Source organism: Canis lupus, unplaced genomic scaffold (genome assembly GCF_011100685.1).
Source record: "Canis lupus familiaris isolate Mischka breed German Shepherd unplaced genomic scaffold, alternate assembly UU_Cfam_GSD_1.0 chrUn_S1517H1701, whole genome shotgun sequence".
Taxonomy (NCBI): Eukaryota; Metazoa; Chordata; class Mammalia; order Carnivora; family Canidae; genus Canis; species Canis lupus.
In genome coordinates this window covers 182534-206978 of record NW_023330354.1, presented here as the reverse complement: position 1 = coordinate 206978, position 24445 = coordinate 182534, and the positions used below count along the sequence as shown (strand labels likewise).

Genomic DNA, 24445 nt, shown 5'->3' with positions numbered 1-24445 from the left:
AGGGGCAACTGAGTGGCTCAGTCCGTTGAGCATCTGACTCTTGGTCTTAACTCAGGTGATGATCAGAGTTATAAGATCCAGCGCTGCGCCAGGCTCAGCACAAAGTCTACTTCAGATTCTTACTCTCTTTCTTTTCCCTCTGCCCCCACAACATCCCCTGCTTGTAGATGCTCGCTCACTTCCTCAAAAATAAATAAAATCTCACGGCTGAGTAATACTCCATTGCGGACATATACCACAGATTACTCAACAATTAGAAACAATAAATACCCACCATCTGCTTCAACATGGATGCAACTGGAGGGTATTATGCTGAGTGAAGTAAGGCAATCGGAGAAGGACAAACATTATATGGTCTCATTCATATGGGGAATAGAAAAGAGTGAAAGGGAATAAAGGGGAAAGCAGAGAAAATGAGTGGGAAATATCAGTGAGGGGGACAGAACATGAGAGTCTCCTAACTCTGGGAACCAAACAAGGGATGGTGGAAAGGGAGGTGGGTGGGGGGTTGGGGTGACTGGGTGACGGGCACCAAGGGGGGGGCACTTGACGGGATGAGCACTGGGTGCTGTGCTCTTTGTTGGCAAACTGAACTCCAACTAAAAAAATTTTGAAAAAGAAAAAACTAAAAGATAAAATAAGTACATAAACCCCAGAGTGAGGTGAAAAAATAAATAAATAAAAAAGCTTAATTAAAAAAAGGAAGGCAGGAAGGAAGAAGTATTATGGTAAGCCTGGGGGGCTCAGTGGGTCAAGCATCTCTCTCTGGTTATGGTCACGATCCCACTCCTGACATCAAGCCCCGTGCATCAGGCTACCTGGCTCAGTGGGAAGGCCTTTTCTTTCCCTACCTCTGCCTTTCCTCCCTACTCTTGTTTGCTCTCTCTCATATAAATACAATCTTCAAAAATAAAAAGTGTTGTTATTTAAAGCAAAAGCTTAGACAGTTATTTCAAAATATTTTCATCCAGGAAATGCTTGAGCTTCCAAATATGAAAAATCGACCTTATCTATGGCACACAACAGTGTTTCTGCAAGGGCAGCGACTGAAGGTAATGCATGTCAAAGAAAACACAGGGAGACTGGCAAGTGTGGTCATCACCAGCTCCCCATGCACGCCTACCACCCCACTGAGGAACTACATAGGCTGAGCAGGAGCTACTCTCCGGAATGGGAGGCCTCACCGTGGTACATGGCTGGCAGAGTGGCTACCAGCACAAGCAGATACCACCTGTAGGATGTCATGACCTGATCCCCCTGCTCTCATCTTCTGAACCTTAGGGCCTAGAGTGCCCAAGGCCTATTACAACCTGCTGCTTTCTCCTCCCATTTACATTCACCCAAGCTACTCCTCTGGGTCACGGTCTCCTACTCATCCCCAGAAGCATCCATTTCCTAAGCCCCTGCACACCTTTCGGCCTCCATCATCACCACACTCCCCTCTAGGCCTTCAATCCTTTGTGGGCTCTGAGGGCACCATCTACTCCCAGGCACAAAGGGGAAGATTTTCTTTCTGGGGTGGAAGGGTGGCTAGCAGACAGAATGTGGTCTTTCTATATGCATTACTTTTCTTTTTCACTCACTCTGCTTTGGTTTTGGAGTTGTTTCCATGATGACAGGACCTACTGTATAAAATTCAGTGTCGATGTCTTCATATATATATGTACCTATGTACATATATATGTACATATATATATAAACCTTTTGCAGCTATCTATAAATAAATAAATAAGTATATATATATATATATATATATATAATGTCAAGTACGTTGTAAAAAAAAAAAGTTGACTTGTACCGTGTTTTTGGCCTCTATATTTGCGTTTTGTAAAAGCAGCTTCTCTGCTATTGAGACAATCCCTTCGTGGGCTGCATAATGGAGAGCTGTGTTGCCCTTGTTGTCTTTCACTTTAGGATCAGCACCGTGTTCCAGGAGAAGAGTTACACATGCCTCTTCTTGGCATTGTATAGCCTGTGAGCATTACAACAAGAAACAGAATGTAAATTCTGGGAATTGAAAGGAAACATGCCACAAGTTTCACCAATGAGTTATGTTTAAATGCAACAAATGTTCATTCCAAGGACTTCAATCCAATCCACCTCAGGCAGACATAGCTGTGACCACCCACCTTCACGAGAGCTGTCCTGTCTTCGCCATCACAGAGGTTAAGCTGGCAGTGCCGATCTACCAGGAGCTTCACCATATCTTCACGGCCAATGGCACAGGCCAAGTGGAGAGCAGTTCTGTGAGTGTGAAAGGACTTGTCAAGAAATTACAGTGTACCTTTTCAAAAATTGCAAATCAATTCATAGAATTGTAAATGTTAAATACTACATTATTCTCATGACTCCAAAACAAAGAATTAGTTTACTTTAGAAGAAAGTACAATATTTTTTAGTGATTTTTCACCGCTCTATTAAAAGAGCAGCCTATCTGATTAGGAAGAGCATGACCTCAAGAGGCAGCTCAACCTGGGTTTGATTCCCACTTTAACTCTGTCGCTTCACAGTGACCACTTAGCCTTATCGCAATTTCCTTATCCACAAAATGGGCATAAAATGGGCATAAAAATAGTTATCTCAGGTCACCTGTCTGGCTCACTCTGAAGAGCATGTCACTCGATCTCGGGAGCCAGGGGTTCGAGACCCCTGTTGGTTATAGAGGTCACAAAACATAGTAATAATAAATAAAATAAAAGGTACTTATCTAAAAAAAAAAAAAGGTACTTATCTCACAGGACCTCTTGTCGTGATCCTTAAATGAGGATCCATGCAAAGTGTTTAGATACTAGTTCCTACCACAAATATTATTAAAGCTATTACTACAACTTACAAAGACTCACTACAATTAGGTAAAATGATCCAATTATGCCTACTTTGCAGCTACGTTTAAGGATGAGCAAGAATACTCTATTTCAATGATTCCAAGATGCTCATTTTGTCACCTTTTAATATCTCTGACATCGGAATCCAATTTCTAATTCAAAATGTCTTAAAACTATAACTGGCATGATTTCTAAAAATTTCTTCTTGGTACATAAATAGTGTGGCATCATACAATCTACAGTGTGCCTTAAGTGAAATAATGACATATACAACAGGTCTGTTGCACTTCTAGTCCTATGCTTGGAATTACATTGTTCAAGAACTAAAATAATTTTCAGTAGGTGAAAGCACATGACGGGTAAAAGAGACCACAATAGCAAAAGAATATTTTAAAGTAATTCTTAGTTTGCTTTTCAAGGAAGTTTGAGCCAAAGGAAACTCGGATTTCAAAGAAACGGGCACAGCTCATTTTATCTTTTTTGGAGGGGGGTATGTGGGGAAGCTCATTTTATTAAGCATTTCAATTAATAGAAAAATGTTTAGAATCATAGAAATCAAGTATTTCCAAGTACCAGTATTAGTATTTAGTATTATTGCAATGTCAAAAGGGCAGGTAAAGGTAATCTTTTACAATTTCTGATCTTCAGAAATGTTTTCCTTTGACAGGAAGTTCCAAGGAAAAGCTTCAGGTGAGATTAAGTCCTAATACTTCCATTTAAAATTTCTCACCTTAGGGGCACCCGGGTGGCTCAATTGATTGAGTGTCCAACTTTTGGTTTTGGCTCAGGATGATCTCAAGGTCGTAAGACGGAGCCCCACATTAGGCTCCATGCTCAGGGTGGAGTTTGCTTGGGTTCCTCTCTCTCCCCCTGTCCCTCCCCTTTCCCATGACCCTCTCTCTCCCTTTAAAATAAATACGTCTTTTAACTTTTACAAAATAAAATAAAATCTCTCATCTTAGGAGTGCCTGGCTGGCTCAGTCAGTAGAGCATGTGTCCTAAAACGTCAAGCCCCACGTTGGGTGGAGAGATTACACTTAACAATGAAAGCTTTAAAACCGGGATCCCTGGGTGGCACAGCGGTTGGGCGCCTGCCTCTGGCCCAGGGCGCGATCCCGGAGACCCGGGATCGAGTCCCACATCGGGCTCCCGGTGCATGGAGCCTGCTTCTCCCTCTGCCTGTGTCTCTGCCTCTCTCTCTCTCTGTGACTATCATAAATAAATAAATAACTAAAAAGAAAAGAAAGCTTTGAAACCTAAATACATAAAATTTCTCATCTTGTTCATACTGGGCAACATGAAGTCTTTTTAAGATTGAAAAGATCCTGAGTAGACTATGTCTGCTACGTAACCCGTGTTCAGGTTCTGTTTGAGAAATAAATGGACTGAAGAATAAATACATTTAGAGAGTTCAATAGTTTTTAAAGATTTATCTATTTCTTTGAGAAAGAGAGAATACATGAGTGTGGTGAAGGGCAGAGGGAGAGGGAGACAATCTCAAGCAGCCTCCCCATTGAACATTGAGCCCGACGTGGAGCTCAACCCCACAATCCTAAGAGCATTACCAGAGCCAATATCAAGAGTCTGATGCTCAACAAACAGCCACCAAGGCACCAGGGAAGTTCAATATTTTTAAAGAAAAGTTTTGTAAAGTAAACTAATACTTTTGAAATAGCAATAAAAATTTATATTTGCTACTTTTTTTCAGAAGAGGGAAACAACAAAAGTTCTATAAGCTATCACGGTATCATTTGTATTTTTTATTTTCATGAGGATTTAACTAAAATAAAATTTTATTGTTATTTACTTATTGCTTGTTATAAAGCTGCACATAACAAAATCATATGTATATATTTAACGTATGCATAATAAAATCTACAATACAGATAAAAATATTCCCCTGAGTTCTGAAGAGGCTAAAGGTTGTCAGAAAATACCAATCCTCGCCCATCAATTTTTTTTTTAATAGAAAGAGGGGCACCTGGGTAACTCAGTCAGTTAGGCATCTGCCTTTGGCTCAAGTCATGAACCTTGGGCTCCTGGGATGGAGTCCTACATCATCAGGCTCCCTGCTCCACGGGGTTTCTGCTTGTCCCCCTGCCCCTCCCTGCTGCTCATGTGCCTGATTTCTCCCTCTCAAATGAATCAATGAAACCTCTTAAAAGTAAATAAATAGAAATTCTTTTTGCCTACACAAGATTCATATTCTTGCTGTTCTCCTGGATTACTTCATTGATAATAAACCTTTGTTGGAATTTTTATATACCTTTTCCTGTAGAAATCAGACTTTTTTTTTAAGAAACAAGAAAAATTCACTTACAATCCAAATGTTTCAAGATAACTAATTTTATATTTTTCACATCTTTTTGGCCAACACAAAACCATTGTCTGCTTATGTGTTTGTATCATCAAACCATTTTTCCCCTCATTTAATGATCCACTAAAGTACAGCTTTGCATGTTAATGTGTATCAATTATCTTTGCCACATTCAGTGGTCACATAGTAGTCCAGCCTATGGATACACTGCCACTTATTTATAAAGGCCATTAAATGAGTTCTTAATATACCGCTATTGTAAATAGTGCTGAGAAAAGCATATAGTATATTGTTTATCTTTAATTATTTATTAAAGATATTTTAAATTAATAAAATTCATGGGTAAAAGGAATACATATTTTTCAATTGGGACTTAACCACCGAACTATCTGAAAAGTCAAAAACAACTTTAACCAGGAGTATGAGTACCATCATTCCTTATCTTCACAAAGCCTGCAGATGGAAAATGGGATTTTACTCCTTTTTTATTTTAGATTTTTTTTTTGACACAGAGAGAGCACCAGCAGAGGGGAGGGGCTGAAGGAGAAGCAGATTCCCCACTGAGCAGGGAGCCTCACCAGGGGCTGAATCCCAGGACCCAGAGATCATGACCCTGAGAGGAAGTCAGAAGCAGCCAACTGACTGGGCCACCCAGAGACCCCCTATTTCATTCCTTTAATACCTTCCCTGTAAAACATATTCTTTTTTATCTGATACACATATGTTGTAAATATTTTGCAAGGACATTCTCTTTTATTTTATTAATATTATTTTCTGATATACAGAGAGTTTTAATTTTTTATGTGGCTGAATCAACCTCCAGAACTCTTGCTTTTATTTTATTATTATTTTTTAAGATTTTCTTTATTTGTGAGAGACACAGGGGGAGAGAGGGAGGCAGAGCACAGGCAGAGGGAGAAGCAGGTTCCATGTAGGGAGCCCGACGTGGGACTCGATCCTAGGTCTCCAGAATCAGGCCCTGGGCTGAAGGCAGCGCTATACCGCTGAGCCACCTGGGCTGCCCGAACTCTTGCTTTTAAAGTCATTCTTAAGAATGGTCTTGGTCAACATAAAAAATGGGCATAGAAGCGTTCATGTTTTCTTCTCTTGTACTGTATTTTGCATATTTAACATTTTTAATCTGTATTCCATCTGGAACTTATTTTTATGAGATAAAATTCTAGCTAGTTTTCTCCAAATAGCAGATATGTCATCAACATTATGAATGATTCACCTTTTCCTACTAATATGAAATGTCACCAGCATCAAGTTACAAAGTCTTAACATATACTTAGGTGTTTGGCATTTTCTTATCTGTTCCATTCATTTATCCGTCTTTTCAGCTGTTAGTCAACGAAAAATTTGAAGAAATTTAAGGTACATTTTAATAACTGGAAGGTATTCTATAAAATTTTTTTTTCAAGTTTTCATTTTAGTTCCAGTTTGTTAACATACACCGTTGTATTAAGTTCAGGTGTACAGGGCAGCCCCAGTGGTGCAGCGGTTTAGCGCCGCCTGCAGCCCGGGGCGTGATCCTGGAGACCCTGGATCCAGTCCCATGTCAGGCTCTCTGTATGATGCCTGCTTCTCCCTCTCCCTCTGCCTGTGTCTCTGCCTCTCTCTCTCTCTCTGTCTCTATGAATAAATAAATAAAATCTTACAAAAAAAAAAGTTCAGGTGTACAATATAGTGAGTGATTGCAAAATTTTTCTTAATTTTATCACAATGAAAAGAACAGAGACCGCACGTATAATAAGCTCAGAATTTCTAAAACCATAACGTTTCTATTGCATCATGGAATACTGATAAACACGGGAAGAGTACACATTTTCAGAAAAATGAGACTTCCTATTCACAGTCAGAACCATCTTCCCAATTCCAAATCTCCTTCCAAGGTCCCTCAGTAAATAATATAGGTACAAACTGTACACAGATAGAAGTCAGATACTGCCCTGTATCCAAAGTAATTCTGGGAATTACTTCTCTCAGCATGCACTCTTTAATAACATTGGTATAGGATGTCCATTAAAAACAAACTACTACATATACGTAATTTCATTTCTTTTTTTAAGATTTTAGTTATTCTGAGACACAGAGAGGCAGAGACATAGGCAGAGGGAGACACAGGCTCCGTGCTAGGAACCCGACTGGGGTTCCCAGGACCCAGGATCACAACCTGAAACAAAGGCAGATGCTCACCCACTCAGCCACCCAGGCGTCCCCTTAATTTCCTTTCTACTACTGTTGAAAATCCATTAAATCACATCAAAACTGTCTGTAAAGCGCTCCCTACGGAGATACGAAGGGGTCCAAAGGCAGCTGAAGACGTTTTGTTGCTCAGTGGGCCAGAGTAGACCCCAGGTAAGGTTCCACGACCTAGGTATGTGCTGCGGGGCCACCAGAAGAAAGACGGCCAAGCGCCCTGGGTGGTCACCCAGGGCTCAGCTCTCCAGACTCAGGCCATCAAGGTGAGCGCCTCTCCCCGACCTCCTTGCCTCCTCCCCGCCAGCTGCAAAGTCCCTATCACCTGTTCATCTGGTCTCCCAGCAACAGAATCCCCTGCCACTTTTGCTTTGTGGATCTTTCTGAGACCTCTGTCTGGGATGTGGTACCTGGGGCCCAGGTTGGCGAGTTTGGTACCATTCAGATGCCGCGGGCCAGGCGGCCCTCCGCTGCCCGATCTTGAAGCCCAAGGGCAGCTCGCCCCTCTTACCCATGAAGCTAAACATTGTCTTCATCGCAAAGCTTTCAGGCTTCACAGACACAGGTTTTCGCCGCCTCTACAGCTCAACACTTAGTGCTGGAGATAAGCCAAGCCGGCCTCGCGGCAACGTCCCAGCAACTGAGCACCGGGGTCCAAAATCTCTCTCTGCAGAACAAATGTACCCCAGCAATGCAGCTAAACACAAATGCGCCTGCGCACCTCAGAAACTGGCGTCACTCGCCTGCTCACAAGGAGCCCATGGCCAAGAGTGCCCAAAGCGCATGTGCCAGGAGGCCCAAGCCTCTCAAATCTCCGCGGCCCCTTGAGCTGGGCTGGCTTCCCCTCAAAAGTTGCCGGAATGGCTGAGCATTATGGGACATTTGCAAAAGACTCTGGGGTGTGGAAAAGCAGCCTTCCGGGCCCCCGAGTGGCTCAGTGGTTGAGTGTATGCTTTCAGCTCAAGTCCTGATCCTGGATTTTGGGATCAAGTCCCGCACAAGACTCCCCCGCAGGGACACTGCTTCTCCCTCTCCCTGAGTTTCTCATGAATAAATAAATGAAATCTTAAGGAAAAAAAAAAACGTAGTATTTACATACGACTAGGGCTAGAGTGCATGAAAGCACGTTCCCCCAGAATACTTCCCTAACGAATGCTCTCCCTCAGTTTATTCCTCTTCCACATCCCTCGGGACCCCTGTCAGTCTCCATGGAATGCAGCGGATGCAGCCAACAGAAAACTGTTCTCATGGTCAGACTTGGCAATGTGTATCATCAAGTGCAAGCTCACAAGGGGAGAACAATTCACATTCCCTAGATGAAATGAAAACCCGTTTCTGCATGCCTCATAATCCTCCCATTTGGCCCAGCCTTACGTTTACATTTTCTTTATTTTTATTTTTTGCTGCTATTCCCCAATTGAACCTTTAATCAATCCAAGATTTAGTTTGCAGTGTGGTGCAACATTTAAGTTTTGTTTTTTTGTTTTGTTTTTTTTGTTTTTTTTTTCTGAGAGAGAGAGAGGGACAGAGGGTGAGGGAGAGAGACGGAGGAACAGGAGCTAAAATCAACAAACATGAAAAATAAAAATAAACAGAGGCTTAACCAACTGAGCCACACAGGCTCCCGCGCCCCAACATTTAAGAACTCTTTAAAAAAATAGCTATTTGCTTCTAAATAACCCATCTTTTCTCACCTAGCTTAAAATGCCACTTTATCATAAATTCTGTTATGGTTTTCTTTTTTTGGGTTTTACACTGGATTCAATTGACCAGTCGCCTTGTATCAATCAGTACTCTGTATTTTAACTGCTTTATACATATGCTTTAGTATCCAATGCAGGTCCATAGTTCCCCTTCTTAATCTTCTCCTTCAGTATTCTCTTGGCGATATTTACCTCTATGCTACTGGAGATATATTTTTAATCACTATGCCAAATTTAAAGAATTCATGGAGAGAATTTATAATTAGGTTAAGAGAATTAATGTTAACAGAATCAATCTCCCTGAATCAGTGTATTTAGATGTACGTTATGTCTTTGTGCTTAAGTCTTATTTGACATCCCTCCTTAGCTTCCAGGAGGGTTTTTTTTTCCCTTATGTAAATCCTGCATACACTTCGTGATGTATTTATATCCTGGCTTTTTCTTTTTTCTAATGAAGTGATATATTTTCTGATTATAACTTCTAAGTGGTCACTCTTTTGATATCTGTATATTTATTTGGTAATGAGAATAAAGCACATTTTAAACTACATGCTTGTTAACAAAAGTTGGCAGTTTCTCGTAGATACTCAGGGAAGGCACGAATTGGATGGGAAAGATTTCACCAGAAAGATATACATCGAAGAATGGTATGATGTGGTTGAAAAAAAAAATCAAGTAAAATACAAACAGGATAGGCTGTTCATATTTATGTGTATGTGATACACACACACACACAGAGGCTGTATACGAATGTCTACAGAAACTCCTTTGAATGTGGTGGTAATTGATCCATTAATTAATTACAACTGGACTACAGGCGATATTCTGGGTGAGGCAGATAGAAAAAAGCAGGAGATGAATGGATAAAGAAGATGTGGTTTATGTATACAATGGAATATTACTCAGCTATTAGAAATGACAAATACCCACCATTTGCTTCAACGTGGATGGAACTGGAGGGTATTATGCTGAGTGAAGTAAGTCAGTCGGAGAAGGACAAACATTATATGTTCTCATTCATTTGGGGAATATAAATAATAGTGAAAGGGAAAATAAGGGAAGGGAGAAGAAATGTGTGGGAAATATCAGAAAGGGAGACAGAACGTAAAGACTGCTAACTCTGGGAAACGAACTAGGGGTGGTAGAAGGGGAGGAGGGCGGGGGGTGGGAGTGAATGGGTGACGGGCACTGGGTGTTATTCTGTATGTTAGTAAATTGAACACCAATAAAAAAATAAATTAAAAAAAAAAAAGCAGGAGCAAACCCATGACAACAGCTAATACAAAACTAGCTACCCCTAAACTCACCAGATTCCTATTACATTTGTTAATGATTTTAAGGATTAACCAAAGTAGGAGCTGCCCCTTACTGGCTTAGTTGATAGAATATGCAACTCTTGGTCTTGGGGTTGGGAGTTTAAGCCTCCTGTTGGGACTATAGCCTCCTTAGAAAAGAGAGGGGGTGGGGGCTTAGTCAGGCATCTGCCTTAAGCTCAGATCAGGATCTGAGGGTCCTGGGATCAAGCCCCATATCAGGCTACCTGGTCTGTGGGGAAACTGCCACTCCCTCTCCCTTTGTTGCTCCTTATCCTTGTTTTTTCTCTCTCTGTCAAATAGATCAGTAAAATCTTTAAAAAAAAAAGAAAGAAAGAAATTGACCAACAAAACCTAACAGAAGCCACTGTTGGCACAAGATGCACCAGCAAAATTGGGAAGTTTGGTGTCTGTTTTTACAGCAAGACAAACGCATAGATAGAAGTGTAGGCACTTATTTCAGAGGCCATTTAATGCCATTTTGTGCATGTAGGTTGCATGATTTGACAAGAAGTAGTTTGGAATGAGCAACCTAGAAACTAAGGGGGTCTGCATCTTCAGAAACTGCTGCTGGAATGAGCTACAGAACTCTGGAGACCACTAGGGTCCCTTCTGAGAGGGTGGCTAGTTCCAGGGCAGATCATGTTCATTGGTGGAAGAGCAATGAACAAAAACAAAGGAACAACAACAAGAAACCATTTCTTGGCCCTATTCAGCATAGCTAGACCAAATGGTATTGGTGCGTGTGAATGATTGCAACTATGAGCATCAAGCATTTGTCTCTTACAGGTTCCAGCTAGAAAATTATCTTTTGTCCCCTTAGAATTCCCCAGGGTGACTTATGAGACCAGTAGAGGCTCTCTGTAGTGACAATTGACTAGAAGACTGACATTTCCTAACGCAACCTGCGATGAGAGGCAACGGCATTACTAGGCTATAAGGAGACAGGAACTCCACACCAGGACTCCAGGTAAGTTGAACAATTTGGTTGACTGTAGTGTTTTTGTATAGATCAGAGATACTCAAAGAGTATATGGTAGTCCAACTCTGAGCTTCTTTGTTCCTTGGTCAAATGCTAGGTGGATCCCCCAAAGACTTTCTCACAATCACCTGAAACCTAAGATTTCCAATTCCCAGACTTCTGTGGAAAACCATTTCGGATCTAGAACAGACATCCTCTAGAAAGTTCCTGATTAGAACTCCCATCCCCATGAGTCTCATGTATGTCCTGGTTCAACTTTGCTGCATACTCATTTGGTAGTTATACCAATGAAAATAACAAAGTGTCAGAGTAATGTATCTTTTATGACGAAAAGCAACTGAGATATGAATGCTTTACCAAATCCCTTAGCTCAGGTTTTCCAATTCTACTTCAGGGCTGTCATGAATGTCTCCTCCTTTTAAGAGTTGCCAAGAAATTCACCACACACTTTCCATAGGGGCACCTGGCTGGCTCAGTCCATTAAAAGGCTTCGTTAAGGGAATCCCTGGGTGGCTCAACGGTTTAGTACCTGCCTTTGGCACAGGGCGAGATCCTGGAGTCCCGGGATCGAGTCCCACGTCAGGCTCCCTGCATGGAGCCTGCTTCTCTCTCTGCCTGTGTCTCTGCCTCTCTCTCTCTCCTCTGTGTCTTTCATGAATAAATAAATAAGATCTTATAAAAATAAGGCTTCTTTAGCTCAGGTCAGGACTCAGGGGCCTTGGGGTTGCCCTGCCTCCAGCTCTCTGCTCAGCAGGGAGTCTACTTCTCCCCCTTCCTCTGTCTCCACCCCCATTTGTGTTCTCTCACACTCAAATAAATAAAAATCTTTTAAAAACAACCAACAGTTTTTCATAACTGTTTATTCATTCCTTTGGATATCTCTTCCCTTGCAGTCCACTCTATCTACTGAGGAAAACTGAAACTATGTCGTAATTAAACCATGATGAGAATTTGAGGGCTCCAGTGTGTTGAGGATGATCTGGGCCATAGTCTACTAAAAATCCCTGACCTGGGAGAACCACCTCAAAGGGACCACAAAATTAAATCAGAAACGTGTACTGAAAACCTGTATTCTGGCATTGTGGGAGTCAGTGAGGGAACAACAAACATGACATTGCGGTGTTGACGGAGTAGAGGCGAGTTTAATGCCACATTTAGGGTGAGCACAAAGGGCCTACGGAGTCATGTAAAAATAAGGGTAGTGACTCAGGGATGGATGCACAGGAAGAAGCAATATCAAAGCTAAAACTTAACGAGTAGGGGTTAGCCAGTGAGAGGGAGAGAAGCACATTCCAAAAAGAAGGGATATGTATCAGTGAGGATCCAAACAAGAGACAAACCACTTAGTAATTTCAACAGGGAATGTTTAATATAAAAAATGATGAACTATAACAGGAGATCAACTATAAAGATGAGAAAAGAAATCCAAATACCCTAAGGTGCAAGATTACCCAAGAAAGGTTACCCAAATGGGTAAATCCCAAGGCTGGGATTCAGGTCTCATTGAAGGAGATGTCAGAACTGCAGTCAGAGTTGCCCGGCCAAAGCTAGTCCATGCTACTCAGCATGCAAACAGGAACTACCCTTCAGGAGTGCAGGGAGTCCTGTCTGATAAATGGATGTATAGGGAGGGTCAGGGAACAATGAGCCCACCGACCAGCAGAGCAGTGCAAGGCCTCCAGTGTATCATATGCACATGCAGAAGGATGCAACAAACCCCGTAGGGATACAGCAGAGTTAAGACTAAGGACTGGATGCAGAGAGTGAGTAGGGTGTCAAGAGCATTTGCTAGGGGCATGGTATCCATTTTAGGAAGGTCACTGGCTGAGGCCCGGACTGAATGCTCTGGAGTGCACAGCTGGGAAGAGTACTTCTGATGCTGGTGAAGGGGGGGCGGCAAGGGAGGAAGAGAAAGGAAGGAGATAGGAAGAAGAGAAGAAGAAGGAAAGGAGGAGGAGAAGGAGAAGGAGAACACAAAGATGATGAAGATGAAGATGAAAGAAGACGAAGAAGAAGAAGAAGGGAAGCAAACCGGAACATGGGCCAGGGCCAGCGCTCAATCTCCAGGCTAACAGGAACAACCCTCTGGGACACAAATGAGTTGAGGTTGGTAATTGGATGCACAGAGGAAGTCAGACATACAGGACTCAAACTTCTCTGCCATCCATCGTGCTGCAATCACACCTTCTTTAGCAACTTTGGACCCCCCCTCCCAAGTTAGCTCTTCTGTGGTACTGTCTTCAGACTTCTCTGTCCCACCTTCTCATTACTATCTCATCATCATTTAGTAATTCTTTATATTTACTTCCACTGTTTAAAATACTATGTCATATCTGTCTTCCGATTGGACCCAGACTAATATAGAGGCCAGGGAGTTGCACTCTTTGGATTTGTCTTCTAGAGGATCTACCATAGAGAGCACAGTTGAACTGCAGCTCAAAATGTAGACAGCTGCTACATTTTCATATCCACCGTAGCACTCACACCAAGGCCTTGTGTCTCTGCTAGGCTGTGTCCAGCCAATGACTTAGCACAGAAGGAATACTAAAACCAAGTCATTTCTGTCTCCCGTAGGACCCCTCTACAGGCAAGCTTTTGATGGGGACTCAAGATCAGAAAACCCCAAGGGCCTGTGCTCTGATTCTCCAACAGGGGCTTGCCCTGAGATCCACGGTACAACTTTTCCCCACCACTGACACCATGAATAGCATAGGGTCTACTGGATCCTGTGACCAAAGCAGTGAGGACTCCTAAGCACAGCCTGCACCTGCTGCACAATTCATCTGCTCTGAGACCACTGAAGTCTTGCATTCCTTAGTTTCACCAAGGTGTATGGATGAAACGAGTACTCAATGTAGGACAAGGTTTCCCAACCTTGTACCATGGACATGGTGGATTGTTGTGGAGGCCTCTCTTGGGTATGTTTACCAGCACTCCTGACATCGACCCACTAGATGCCAGCAACATCCTCAGTTGTGAGGATCGGAAATGTCTCCGGACGAATCTATTGTTAGCAGTGTCTATAGCTAATAATACTGCATTATATACTTAAACTTTGCTAAGAGGGTAGAGCTTATGTTAAGTGTTCTTACTAATTAATTAATTAATTAATTAATGAGACCAGGAAGAGACTTTGGGAGGTGATGGGTAGGACTATGGCTTTAAGGCATTGATGATTTCACAGAGGTCTATACTTATCCACAAACTCACTGAATTCGATACATTAAGTATGTACAGCTTTTGACATGTCAAAAAACAGGTCTCCAGACACTGCCAAATGCTCCCTGAGGAGCAGAATTCTTCTCCCACCACCCCATCCCCAACGCATTGAGAATTAGTGGCGTAAAATATGCTACCTCCAGAACCCAAAGAGGTCTCCCAGTTTCTGTCTTTGTGAAAAGGTATTCAAAATGTGGCAATTTTTCTTTCACTCCTGCGAGAATATCCTGGCATGCCCACTGGATGCCTCAAAACTTCACGGATATGCCAATTCATGCCGTCTTACCAAGGGCCCAAAGCGTTATAGCCTCTTACTGATCCTCATGTCAAATTAGCATGGTGTCAATATGATAGGCCAATGACATATTCTGGGGATGTTCAAATGGTCTAGCTCCATGAGTTAATAAAACGCTGAGGCAGATTAAATGAATGAACACTTTGCCTATACTCTATGAATATGAACTATTTCTGATTCACTAGCGGACTAGAAAAGAATGCATTTGCCAAATCAGTGGTGACACATACCACGTACCTGACGTCTTATCAATCTGTTCTGGAAGCAATAAGAGGTGCACAATAACTATGGAATTACTCTTTGTTTAAGTTGACAGTAACTACAGATATTTGCCACAATCTATCCTGTCTCTGAATGGGCCAGACTAGTGAATCAAGCAGAAATGTGATAGAGCTCACCAGCCTTTCATCCTTTAGCACTATCCCACTGCACCTCTGCTAGGATGCAGGGTTGTTTTTGGTATACCCTACCAAATGAAGGCTTGGAGACAGTTTCAGAGGTTTCTGCTTGGACTCTCTAAATTTTTTTTTCTCAATTATATTTCCTTATTCAGGAGAGACACAGAAAGAAAGGCAGAGACATAGGCAGAGGGAGAAGCAGGCTCCCTGCTGGGAGCCCTATGTGGGGCTCAATTCCCGGACTCTGGCATCAAGCTCTGAGCTAAAAAAAAAAAAACTCACAATTTCAACAAGAAACACTTTTAGCTACTGTAAAATCATACAGAAAAAAACTATTGCAAATGACATCAATCTATATTACAAAGGATTCTGAATTATACTATACAATGTTCTTCACCTTGTCCTGTCAGAGTAATTGTTTTCTACCTAACCGATCACATGCTGACATTTTTCACTATACTTATAAATACTCTTCTTATTAAGAAGTTAAACTTTCTGCCTTGAGAAATTGTTACCACTCTTGACCAAATACTAAGATTCACCAAAAAAAAAAAAAAAAACCTTACCTGTTAGTGTAGTCAACTGCATTTATATTTGCTTCTTCTAATAAAAATGCCACCATTTTCTCTTTTTTTTCATTTACAGCAACTAGAAGCGGTGTGAGGCCATCCTGTAGGAGTGCAAACAAAATTTATAATTTACAAAATTACATATTTGGATAATGAATCGTAAAAATTCTGAACGATCCTGTAACTTAAACATGTAACATAGAAAGTAAATAAAATTAGCCCTTTCGTTCTCAGCCCTCCATGGTTTCACCAGCTGCTCCTTCTTTTTAAAATACTGCTTTCTCACAGAGCATGGGTGGCTCAGTTGTTCAAGCATCTGCCTTCAACTCATCAGCTCAGGTCATGATCCCAGGGTCTCAGGATGGAGTCCCACCTTGGGCTCCCTCTGCAGCAAAGAGTCAGCTTCTCCTTCTCCCTCTGCCCCTCCCCTCCACTCGTGCTCTCTCTCCTGCTTGCTCGCTCTCTGTCTCTCTCAAAAACATAAAGTCTTTTTAAAAACTAAAATAAAAATAATAAAATAGACCTCCTCTTCCTCTTCAACAGATTACCTGCAGTCATTCCACAAACTCGCTTCAAACATTGCCTGGCTCCAAGAATCTTTGCTTCTCTCACAATATATATCATGGTATACCCTAGTTATTTTATTCCACACCATCTAAACCAAAAGCTTCTAGAGGGGAGGGGTTATTTTTTATCTCTGTATCTCCACTCTCTAAAACACAATAGTAAATATTTAAAGTATTGTTACTGATTTTAATGGATATCTCCGGAGTAGTGTTTCTTCAATTATATTCCAAAGAACACATGATTTGCAAGAGATACTGTGCCCCAAAAGAAAGATTCAATGATCATCTATGTTTGTGAAACATTACAAAACTGCACTATACATCTAGCACAAATGAACTCCATTTACATTTGCTTATCCCCATTTGACAATTCCTTCTTTTGTAGCAAACATTAATACTTGAGAAACAAGAGTTCCCAGGGATATAGTTTTAAGAACTTTCCAATAAAGGTAAGGGTTTTCTCCAGGTTGTACAAACTTGCTGGATTCTCATCTATCAATGGTATGGGGATCCCAGATGTCAACATAAAACACTCCAGCTCCAAATGAGTCACTAAGGAGATGGACGCTGAATGAAAAGAGCTAGGTTTCAGGGCAGCTGGGTTGTGCAGGCAGTTGAGGGACGCTTGGTTTTGTCTCAGGTGTGATCTCAGGGTCGTGGGATCCAGCCCCACGTTGGATTCGGGGCTCCCCTGGCACTGAGCACCAAGTCTGTTTAAGACACTCTCTCTCCCTCTCCCTCTCCCCCTCCCCCACCCCCACAAGCCTGTGCATGTGTGTGCTGTCTCTCTAAAATGCATAAAGAAACCTTTTAAAAATTAAAAAGAAAATAAATAAATAAAAATAAAAGAAACAAGCTTCAAATAAATTTTGACCACTTAATATTAAATAATCTTTGGTTAAGGTGGGCCCACAATGAGAGGAGCACTCGGTGTTATTCTTTATGTGGGCAAATTGAACTCCAATAAAAAATTGTGGGTTTTTTTGTTTAAAATAAAAAATAAGAACAATAAAATATTAAAAATAAATAACTAAATAAATACTCCTTGGACTTTCTCCTATTATGCCATGATAAAGTTTTATCTTAACTGTTAGAAAGCTCAGTATGAGATTTTTCTCATTTTTACCCTTTTATTCAAATTCATTTCCATATAGCATACTATTAGTTTCAGAGGTAGAAGTCAGTGGTTCCTCAGTCTTATGTAACACCCAGGACTCATTCCATCATGTGCCCTCCTTAATGTCCATCACCCAGTTATCCCATCCTTCCACTCCACTCCTCCAGTGACCTTCAGTTTGGCTCCTATGATTAAGAGTCTCTCAGGCTTTGTCTCCCTCAGTCTCTCTGGTTTAAGTTTTTCTCTTCTTCCCCTTCTCCTCTGTCTTGTTTCTTAAGTTCCACATATGAATGAGATCATATGATAATTGTCTTTCTCTGACTGACTCAGGGTATTATGCTAAGTGAAATAAGTCAATGAGATTTTATTCTCAACTATACTCATTCTGAGAACCTAATGCACATCTACTTCTAAAAAAACCTGTTTGTATTCTAGTTTCTATTATCATTGCTATTTATGATTATTTTATAATTTAGACTAAGTGTAAATCAGAAATAAAAATGTCATGACTTACCAATAAAAATTCTAATACTAGATGAGCACTGGGTGTTTACATGTTGGGAAACTGAGATTAAGTAAAAACTATTATTCAAAAATTCTAATACTGCTTTATACGGATTATTTTTAGCATAATAAAAGCTACTATATAAATTGCGTATTTAGGGAATAATACCAAGGAGAAAGAGAATACTGTCTGAAATATGCATAATCTATCCAAGGAGAACCAGGATTAACCTCACATGGCTTGCAGATATTCCAAAAGGTACATGATTACTGTACATATATAGAAAAAATGTTTGTGAAAAAAAAACTTTCAATTCTTAACTTAGAAAATTCATCCCGAGGCACCTAGGTGACTCAGAGGGTGAACATCATGATCCCAGGGTCCTGGGATTGAGCCCATATCAGGGTCCCCATAGAGAGCCTGCTTCCCCCTGTGCCTAGCTCTCTGCCTCTCCCTGTGTGTCTCTCATCAATTACTGAATAAAGTAATGAAAAAAATAAGGAGACAAAGAAACAGAAAATTCAATCCCAATCCTAAGAAATTAACATAAAATACAAAATATATATTACAAATTAATATGGAGTGTCTTGAAAATCTTGAAATCTTTGTCAACATATACCATAAAACAGTAATTGTAAACTCAGTGCTTATGGAGGCAAAGCAGGTGACACGAGTCAGTGAAGAACCTAGGCGGGGACACGAGCAAACTGGAGACACACGCCTCCTATAAAGGGACAGCCTCTGCACAGCATACCAAACAGCAGCATGGGCTCAAGGTACCAGAAGTGATCTGTAAGAAAAGCTCAAAATCCAGAGTTCTACATGCGTGCCATAATTTTAAATGTTACCTCAACTGACAGTGGAAACTAAATACATCCGGGGGCCACATTTAGTCTATAGCCTACTTGTGTTTTTCTATTTGCTGTGACTGTTTCCAATGGCCGTGCGTAAAACAAATACTTGGACATCAAACCTTTCCTAAAGCATCAGTATCATGTTTTACCAACAAATTAGGCCCCACCTTCTAAGGAAAATTGCTGTGAAGACTCATTAACACCTACTGTCAGAATTTTCCAATGCTTGTTTCAACTACAATCTATTTGTATTTACTTCCCTCACATTGCTAACCATACAGACAGGAGTTCAGAGGAATGCTGAAGCAAAGTTATTAAAAAAATTACCATCTGTATTGTCACTAACTACATGCTGAATGTTTAACACAGTAGTGATTATGCACTATGCCAGGGCCCTATGAATTTGAAAGACATCCTAAGATAGTCTATCGTACAGCTTCAACTAAAAAAGAAGGTTCACGGATTTCTACTGCTGCAATTGGGAAAACCCTGCCTGTAATAATGAGAATGGTAGCAAAACACGTAAAATCTTTAAAGGGTCAGACTCTACTTATTAAAAGACTACTCATAAAGACTTCCCATCTGGGTGCCGGTGAATGACTGATAGTTGGAAGAAAAGGTAATTATTTTTCAAGCCAACAGAGATGACCAATAATTTTCATCTGTAATTCTCAAAGAGATACAGACAGATGAAAGGCTAATGTTGGAGAGAGTGGAAGGAAGTAGCCAGTATCCAACTTCAGTTAAATCTCTTCCAGAGATTTAATATTTTTACATCTCTAAATTTGTATATGTATACCTACCCATTCAGTAGTTCTTAGCCAAGAGTTGTAACAGAATCTCAAAACCCTATTTCCAAATTTCTGCGTACACACGTTATTGGATTCACTCCGTCGAAATCTTCACGGGACAGTTTTGGCTTGTAAATTCTTTTAAAGTTCCCTAGTTGACTGTGATTCACCAGCACAAGTCTAGCTGAGAACTAGTAGAGTACACAACCATGCCAGTCTCCTCTTTCACCTATGTGGCCAATTCTCCCTATCACTTGAGGATTCAGCCAAAAACAGAAATGAGTCACTTATCAAACCTGCATTCAATTTCCATGGCTAGAGGTAGAACAAGGACTAGTAAACTCAAAATGCAACTTGATTCCATTATTTACACACTCCTTACTTCCTTCCCATCAAGACATTCTAGATTTGCAAGCAGAGTTGAGACTCGTATCTAAGTGGCTATAGCTGCAAAATACTATACTGTGTTCTTTCCTCTTCTTGTCCACTTTTTGCTTTTTTTTAAGATCTATTGATTTATTCATGAGAGATGAGAGAGAGAGAGAGAGAGAGAGAGAAAGAGAGAGAGACAGGCAGAGACACAGGCAGAGGGAGAAGCAGGCTCCTCCATTCAAGGAGTGCCATGTGGGACTCGATTCGGAGACCACGGGATCATGCCCTGAGCCGAAGGCATATGCTCAATCACTGAGCCACACAGGCGTCCCTTTTCGTGCCCATTCAACCACCAGTTTACTGCCAATCTGATGTCCTTAGAGTCCTCCTAGAATTGATCTCTATATAAGTTTACAACACACTCACTGGTTCGTAAAGTAAGAATTATTATCCCTGAAAATTGAAGACTCCTTACCTAAACATAAACACTGAAGAAAAACAAACACAATCCAAAAACCTTGTCTTGATATTTCCCCTCACTTGCCAAATGTCTAAATCGCTCTGCATGTTCCTGACTGCTTTCTCCTTTGCCCCTCTTTTGTCCCTCTTAAGTCAAGGCTGATAAAAGACAAACTCCGACCGTGTTAATAAATCACTTTTTGATCAAATAGGAACTTCTTAACAGCAGCAAGATTTGATATTGTAAAATACACTTGTTTTCTGTTTTAAGTCAAAGCCTATTTCCAAGGCAAATTTTGCTTTCCTCTGTTGTTTGACACTAAATAAGAAAACAAACTGGGTGAGAAAACATTTTTGAAAATAAAGTTTCAGAACACATTCTGTGTTCTCATAAATATTTGCCATAAATACATAAAAGAAACTTGCATTCTCTAATGCTTCTTTAGAGGTATCATTATTTAGGGGCAACTGAGTGGCTCAGTCCGTTGAGCATCTGACTCTTGGTCTTAACTCAGGTGATGATCAGAGTTATAAGATCCAGTGCTGCGCCAGGCTCAGCGCAAAGTCTACTTCAGATTCTCTCTTTCTTTTCCCTCTGCCCCCACAACACCCCCTGCTTGTACATGCTCTCTCCCCCGCAAAAAATAAAATCTCACGGCTGAGTAATACTCCATTGTGGACATATACCACAGATTACTCAACAATTAGAAACAATAAATACCCACCATCTGCTTCAACATGGATGCAACTGGAGGGTATTATGCTGAGTGAAGTAAGGCAATCGGAGAAGGACAAACATTACATGGTCTCATTCATATGGGGAATAGAAAAGAGTGAAAGGGAATAAAGGGGAAAGCAGAGAAAACAAGTGGGAAATATCAGTGAGGGGGACAGAACATGAGAGACTCCTAACTCTGGGAACCAAACAAGGGATGGTGGAAAGGGAGGTGGGTGGGGGGTTGGGGTGACTGGGTGACAGGCACCAAGGGGGGGGCACTTGACGGGATGAGCACTGGGTGCTGTGCTCTTTGTTGGCAAACTGAACTCCAACTAAAAAAATTTAAAAAGAAAAAACTAAAAGATAAAATAAGTACATAAACCCCAGAGTGTGAGGTGAAAAAATAAATAAATAAAAAAGCTTAATTAAAAAAAGGAAGGCAGGAAGGAAGAAGTATTATGGTAAGCCTGGGGGGCTCGGTGGGTCAAGCATCTCTCTCTGGTTATGGTCACGATCCCACTCCTGACATCAAGCCCCGTGCATCAGGCTACCTGGCTCAGTGGGAAGGCCTTTTCTTTCCCTACCTCTGCCTTTCCTCCCTACTCATGTTTGCTCTCTCTCATATAAATACAATCTTCAAAAATAAAAAGTGTTATTTAAAGCAAAAGCTTAGACAGTTATTTCAAAATATTTTCATCCAGGAAATGTTTGAGCTTCCAAATATGAAAAATCGACCCTATCTATGGCACACAACAGTGTTTCTGCAAGGGCAGCGACTGAAGGTAATGCACGTCAAAGAAAGCACAGGGAGACTGGCAAGTGTGGTCATCACCAGCTCCCCATGGACATCTACCACCCCACTGAGGAACTACATAGGCCGAGCAGGAGCTACTCTCCGGAATGGGAGGCCTCACCGTGGTACATGGCTGGCAGAGTGGCTACCAGCACAAGCAGATACCACCTGTAGGATGTCATGACCTGATCCCCCTGCTCTCATCTTCTGAACCTTAGGGCCTAGAGTGCCCAAGGCCTATTACAACCTGCTGCTTTCTCCTCCCATTTACATTCACCCAAGCTACTCCTCTGGGTCACGGTCTCCTACTCATCCCCAGAAGCATCCATTTCCTAAGCCCCTGCACACCTTTCGGCCTCCATCATCACCACACTCCCCTCTAGGCCTTCAATCCTTTGTGGGCTCTGAGGGCACAATCTACTCCCAGGCACAAAGGGGAAGATTTTCTTTCTGGGGTGGAAGGGTAGCTAGCAGACAGAATGTTTCCTTACTATATGCATCACTTTTCTCTTTCCCTCCCTCTGCCTTGGTTTTGGAGTTGTTTCCATGATGACAGGACCTGCTGTATAAAATTCAGTGTCGATGTCTTCATATATATATATGTGCTGATGTACAAATATATCTACATATACATGTAGAAAAACCTTTTGCAGCTACATTTATTTATTTATTTACTGATTTACTGATTTATTTATTTATTTATTTATTTATTTATAATGTCAAATATGATGTAAAAAAAACTTGACCTGTACCTTGTTTTTGGCCTCTATATCTCCTTTATTCAAAAGCAGCTTGCATGCTATTGAGATATTTCCCTCATAGGCCGCATAATGGAGAGCGGTGTTGCCCTTGAAATCCTTAGTATTTACATCAGCACCTTTTCTGAGAAGAATATCTACACATGCCTCTTCTTGGCATTGTACAGCCTGTCAGCATTATAACGAGAAACAGAATGTAAATTCTGGGAACTGAAAGGAAACATGCCACAAGTTTCACCAATGAGTTATGTTTAATTGCAACAAATGTTCATTTCAAGGACTTCAATCCAATCCACCTCAGGCAGACATAGGTGTGACCACCCACCTTCACGAGAGCTGTCCTGTTTTCTCCATCACGGAGGTTTAGCTGGCATTGAGAAAGTACCAGGATCTTCACCATATCTACACTCCCAATGGCACACGCCAAGTGGAGAGCAGTCCTGTGAGCATGTAAGGACTTGTCAGGAAATTACAGTGTACCTTTTCAAAACATTCAAATTTATTCACAGAATTGTAAATGTTAAATACTATATTATTCTCATGACTCCAAAACAAAGATTTAGTTTTCTTTGGAAGAAAGTACAATATTTATTAGTGATTCTTCACCACTCTATTAAAAGAGCAGCCTATCTGTTTAGGAAGAGCATGACCTCAGGAGGCAGCTCAACCTGGGTTTCATTCCCACTTTAACTCTGTCGCTTCACAGTGACCATTTAGCCTTATCGCAATTTCCTCATCCACAAAATGGGCATAAAAATAGTTGTCTCAGGTCGCCTGTCTGGCTCACTCTGAAGAGCATGTCACTCGATCTCGGGAGCCAGGGGTTCAAGACCCCTGTTGGTTATAGAGGTTACAAAACAATAGTAATAATAAATAAAATAAAAGGTACTTATCTCACAAGACCTCTTGTCATGATCCTTAAATGATCCATGCAAAGTTTTAGAATACTAGTTCCTAGCACAAATATTATTATAGCTATTACTACAACTTACAATGACCCACTACAATTAGGTAAAATGATCCAATTATGCCTACTTTGCAGCTACGTTTAAGGATGAGCAAGAATACTCTATTTCAATGATTCCAAGATGCTCATTTTGTCACCTTTTAATATCTCTGACATCGGAATCCAATTTCTAATTCAAAATGTCTTAAAACTATAACTGGCATGATTTTTAAAAATTTCTTCTTGGTACATAAATAGTGGGGCATCATACAATCTACGGTGTGCCTTAAGTGAAATAATAGTGACATATACAACAGGTCTGTTGCACTTCTAGTCCTATGCTTGGAATTACATTGTTCAAGAGCTAAAATAATTTTCAGTAGTTGAAAGCATTATGAGAAGAGAGGACTAAAAGAACAAAAGAATTTTTTTAAAGCAACCCTTACTAAGTTTCAAAGGATTTAAGTCAAAAGAAACTCAGGATTCAAATAAACAGGGAGAGTTCTTTTATTTTTTTGGGGGGGGTGGGAAGCTCATTTTACTAAGCATTTTAATTAATAGAAAATGTTTAGATTCATAGAAATCAAGTATTTTCAATTACCAATATTAGTATTTAGTATTATTGCAATGTCAAAAGGGCAGGTAAAGGTAATCTTTTACAATTTCTGATTCAGAAATGTTTTCCTTTGACAGGAAGTTCCAAGGAAAAGCTTCACGTGAGATTAAGTCCTAATACTTCCATT

The 24445-nt window shown here is 40.9% G+C and overlaps 1 protein-coding gene across 2 annotated transcripts in view; it reads right to left on the bottom strand.

Annotated features, from left to right (window-relative positions):
- LOC119878342 (ankyrin repeat domain-containing protein 26-like) overlaps window positions 1-24445 on the bottom strand; it is a 69471-nt gene that overhangs the window by 31871 nt on the left and 13155 nt on the right. For both annotated transcript variants that reach the window (XM_038588961.1, XM_038588960.1), the window contains exons 2-6: window positions 23082-23196; window positions 22751-22924; window positions 15821-15924; window positions 2130-2244; window positions 1799-1972 (exon numbers count right to left, since the gene is read on the bottom strand). In XM_038588961.1, the coding sequence (XP_038444889.1) occupies window positions 1799-1972; window positions 2130-2244; window positions 15821-15924; window positions 22751-22924; window positions 23082-23156 (642 nt within the window). In that variant the 5' untranslated portion in view covers window positions 23157-23196. The remainder of the gene's footprint in view (window positions 1-1798; window positions 1973-2129; window positions 2245-15820; window positions 15925-22750; window positions 22925-23081; window positions 23197-24445) is intronic.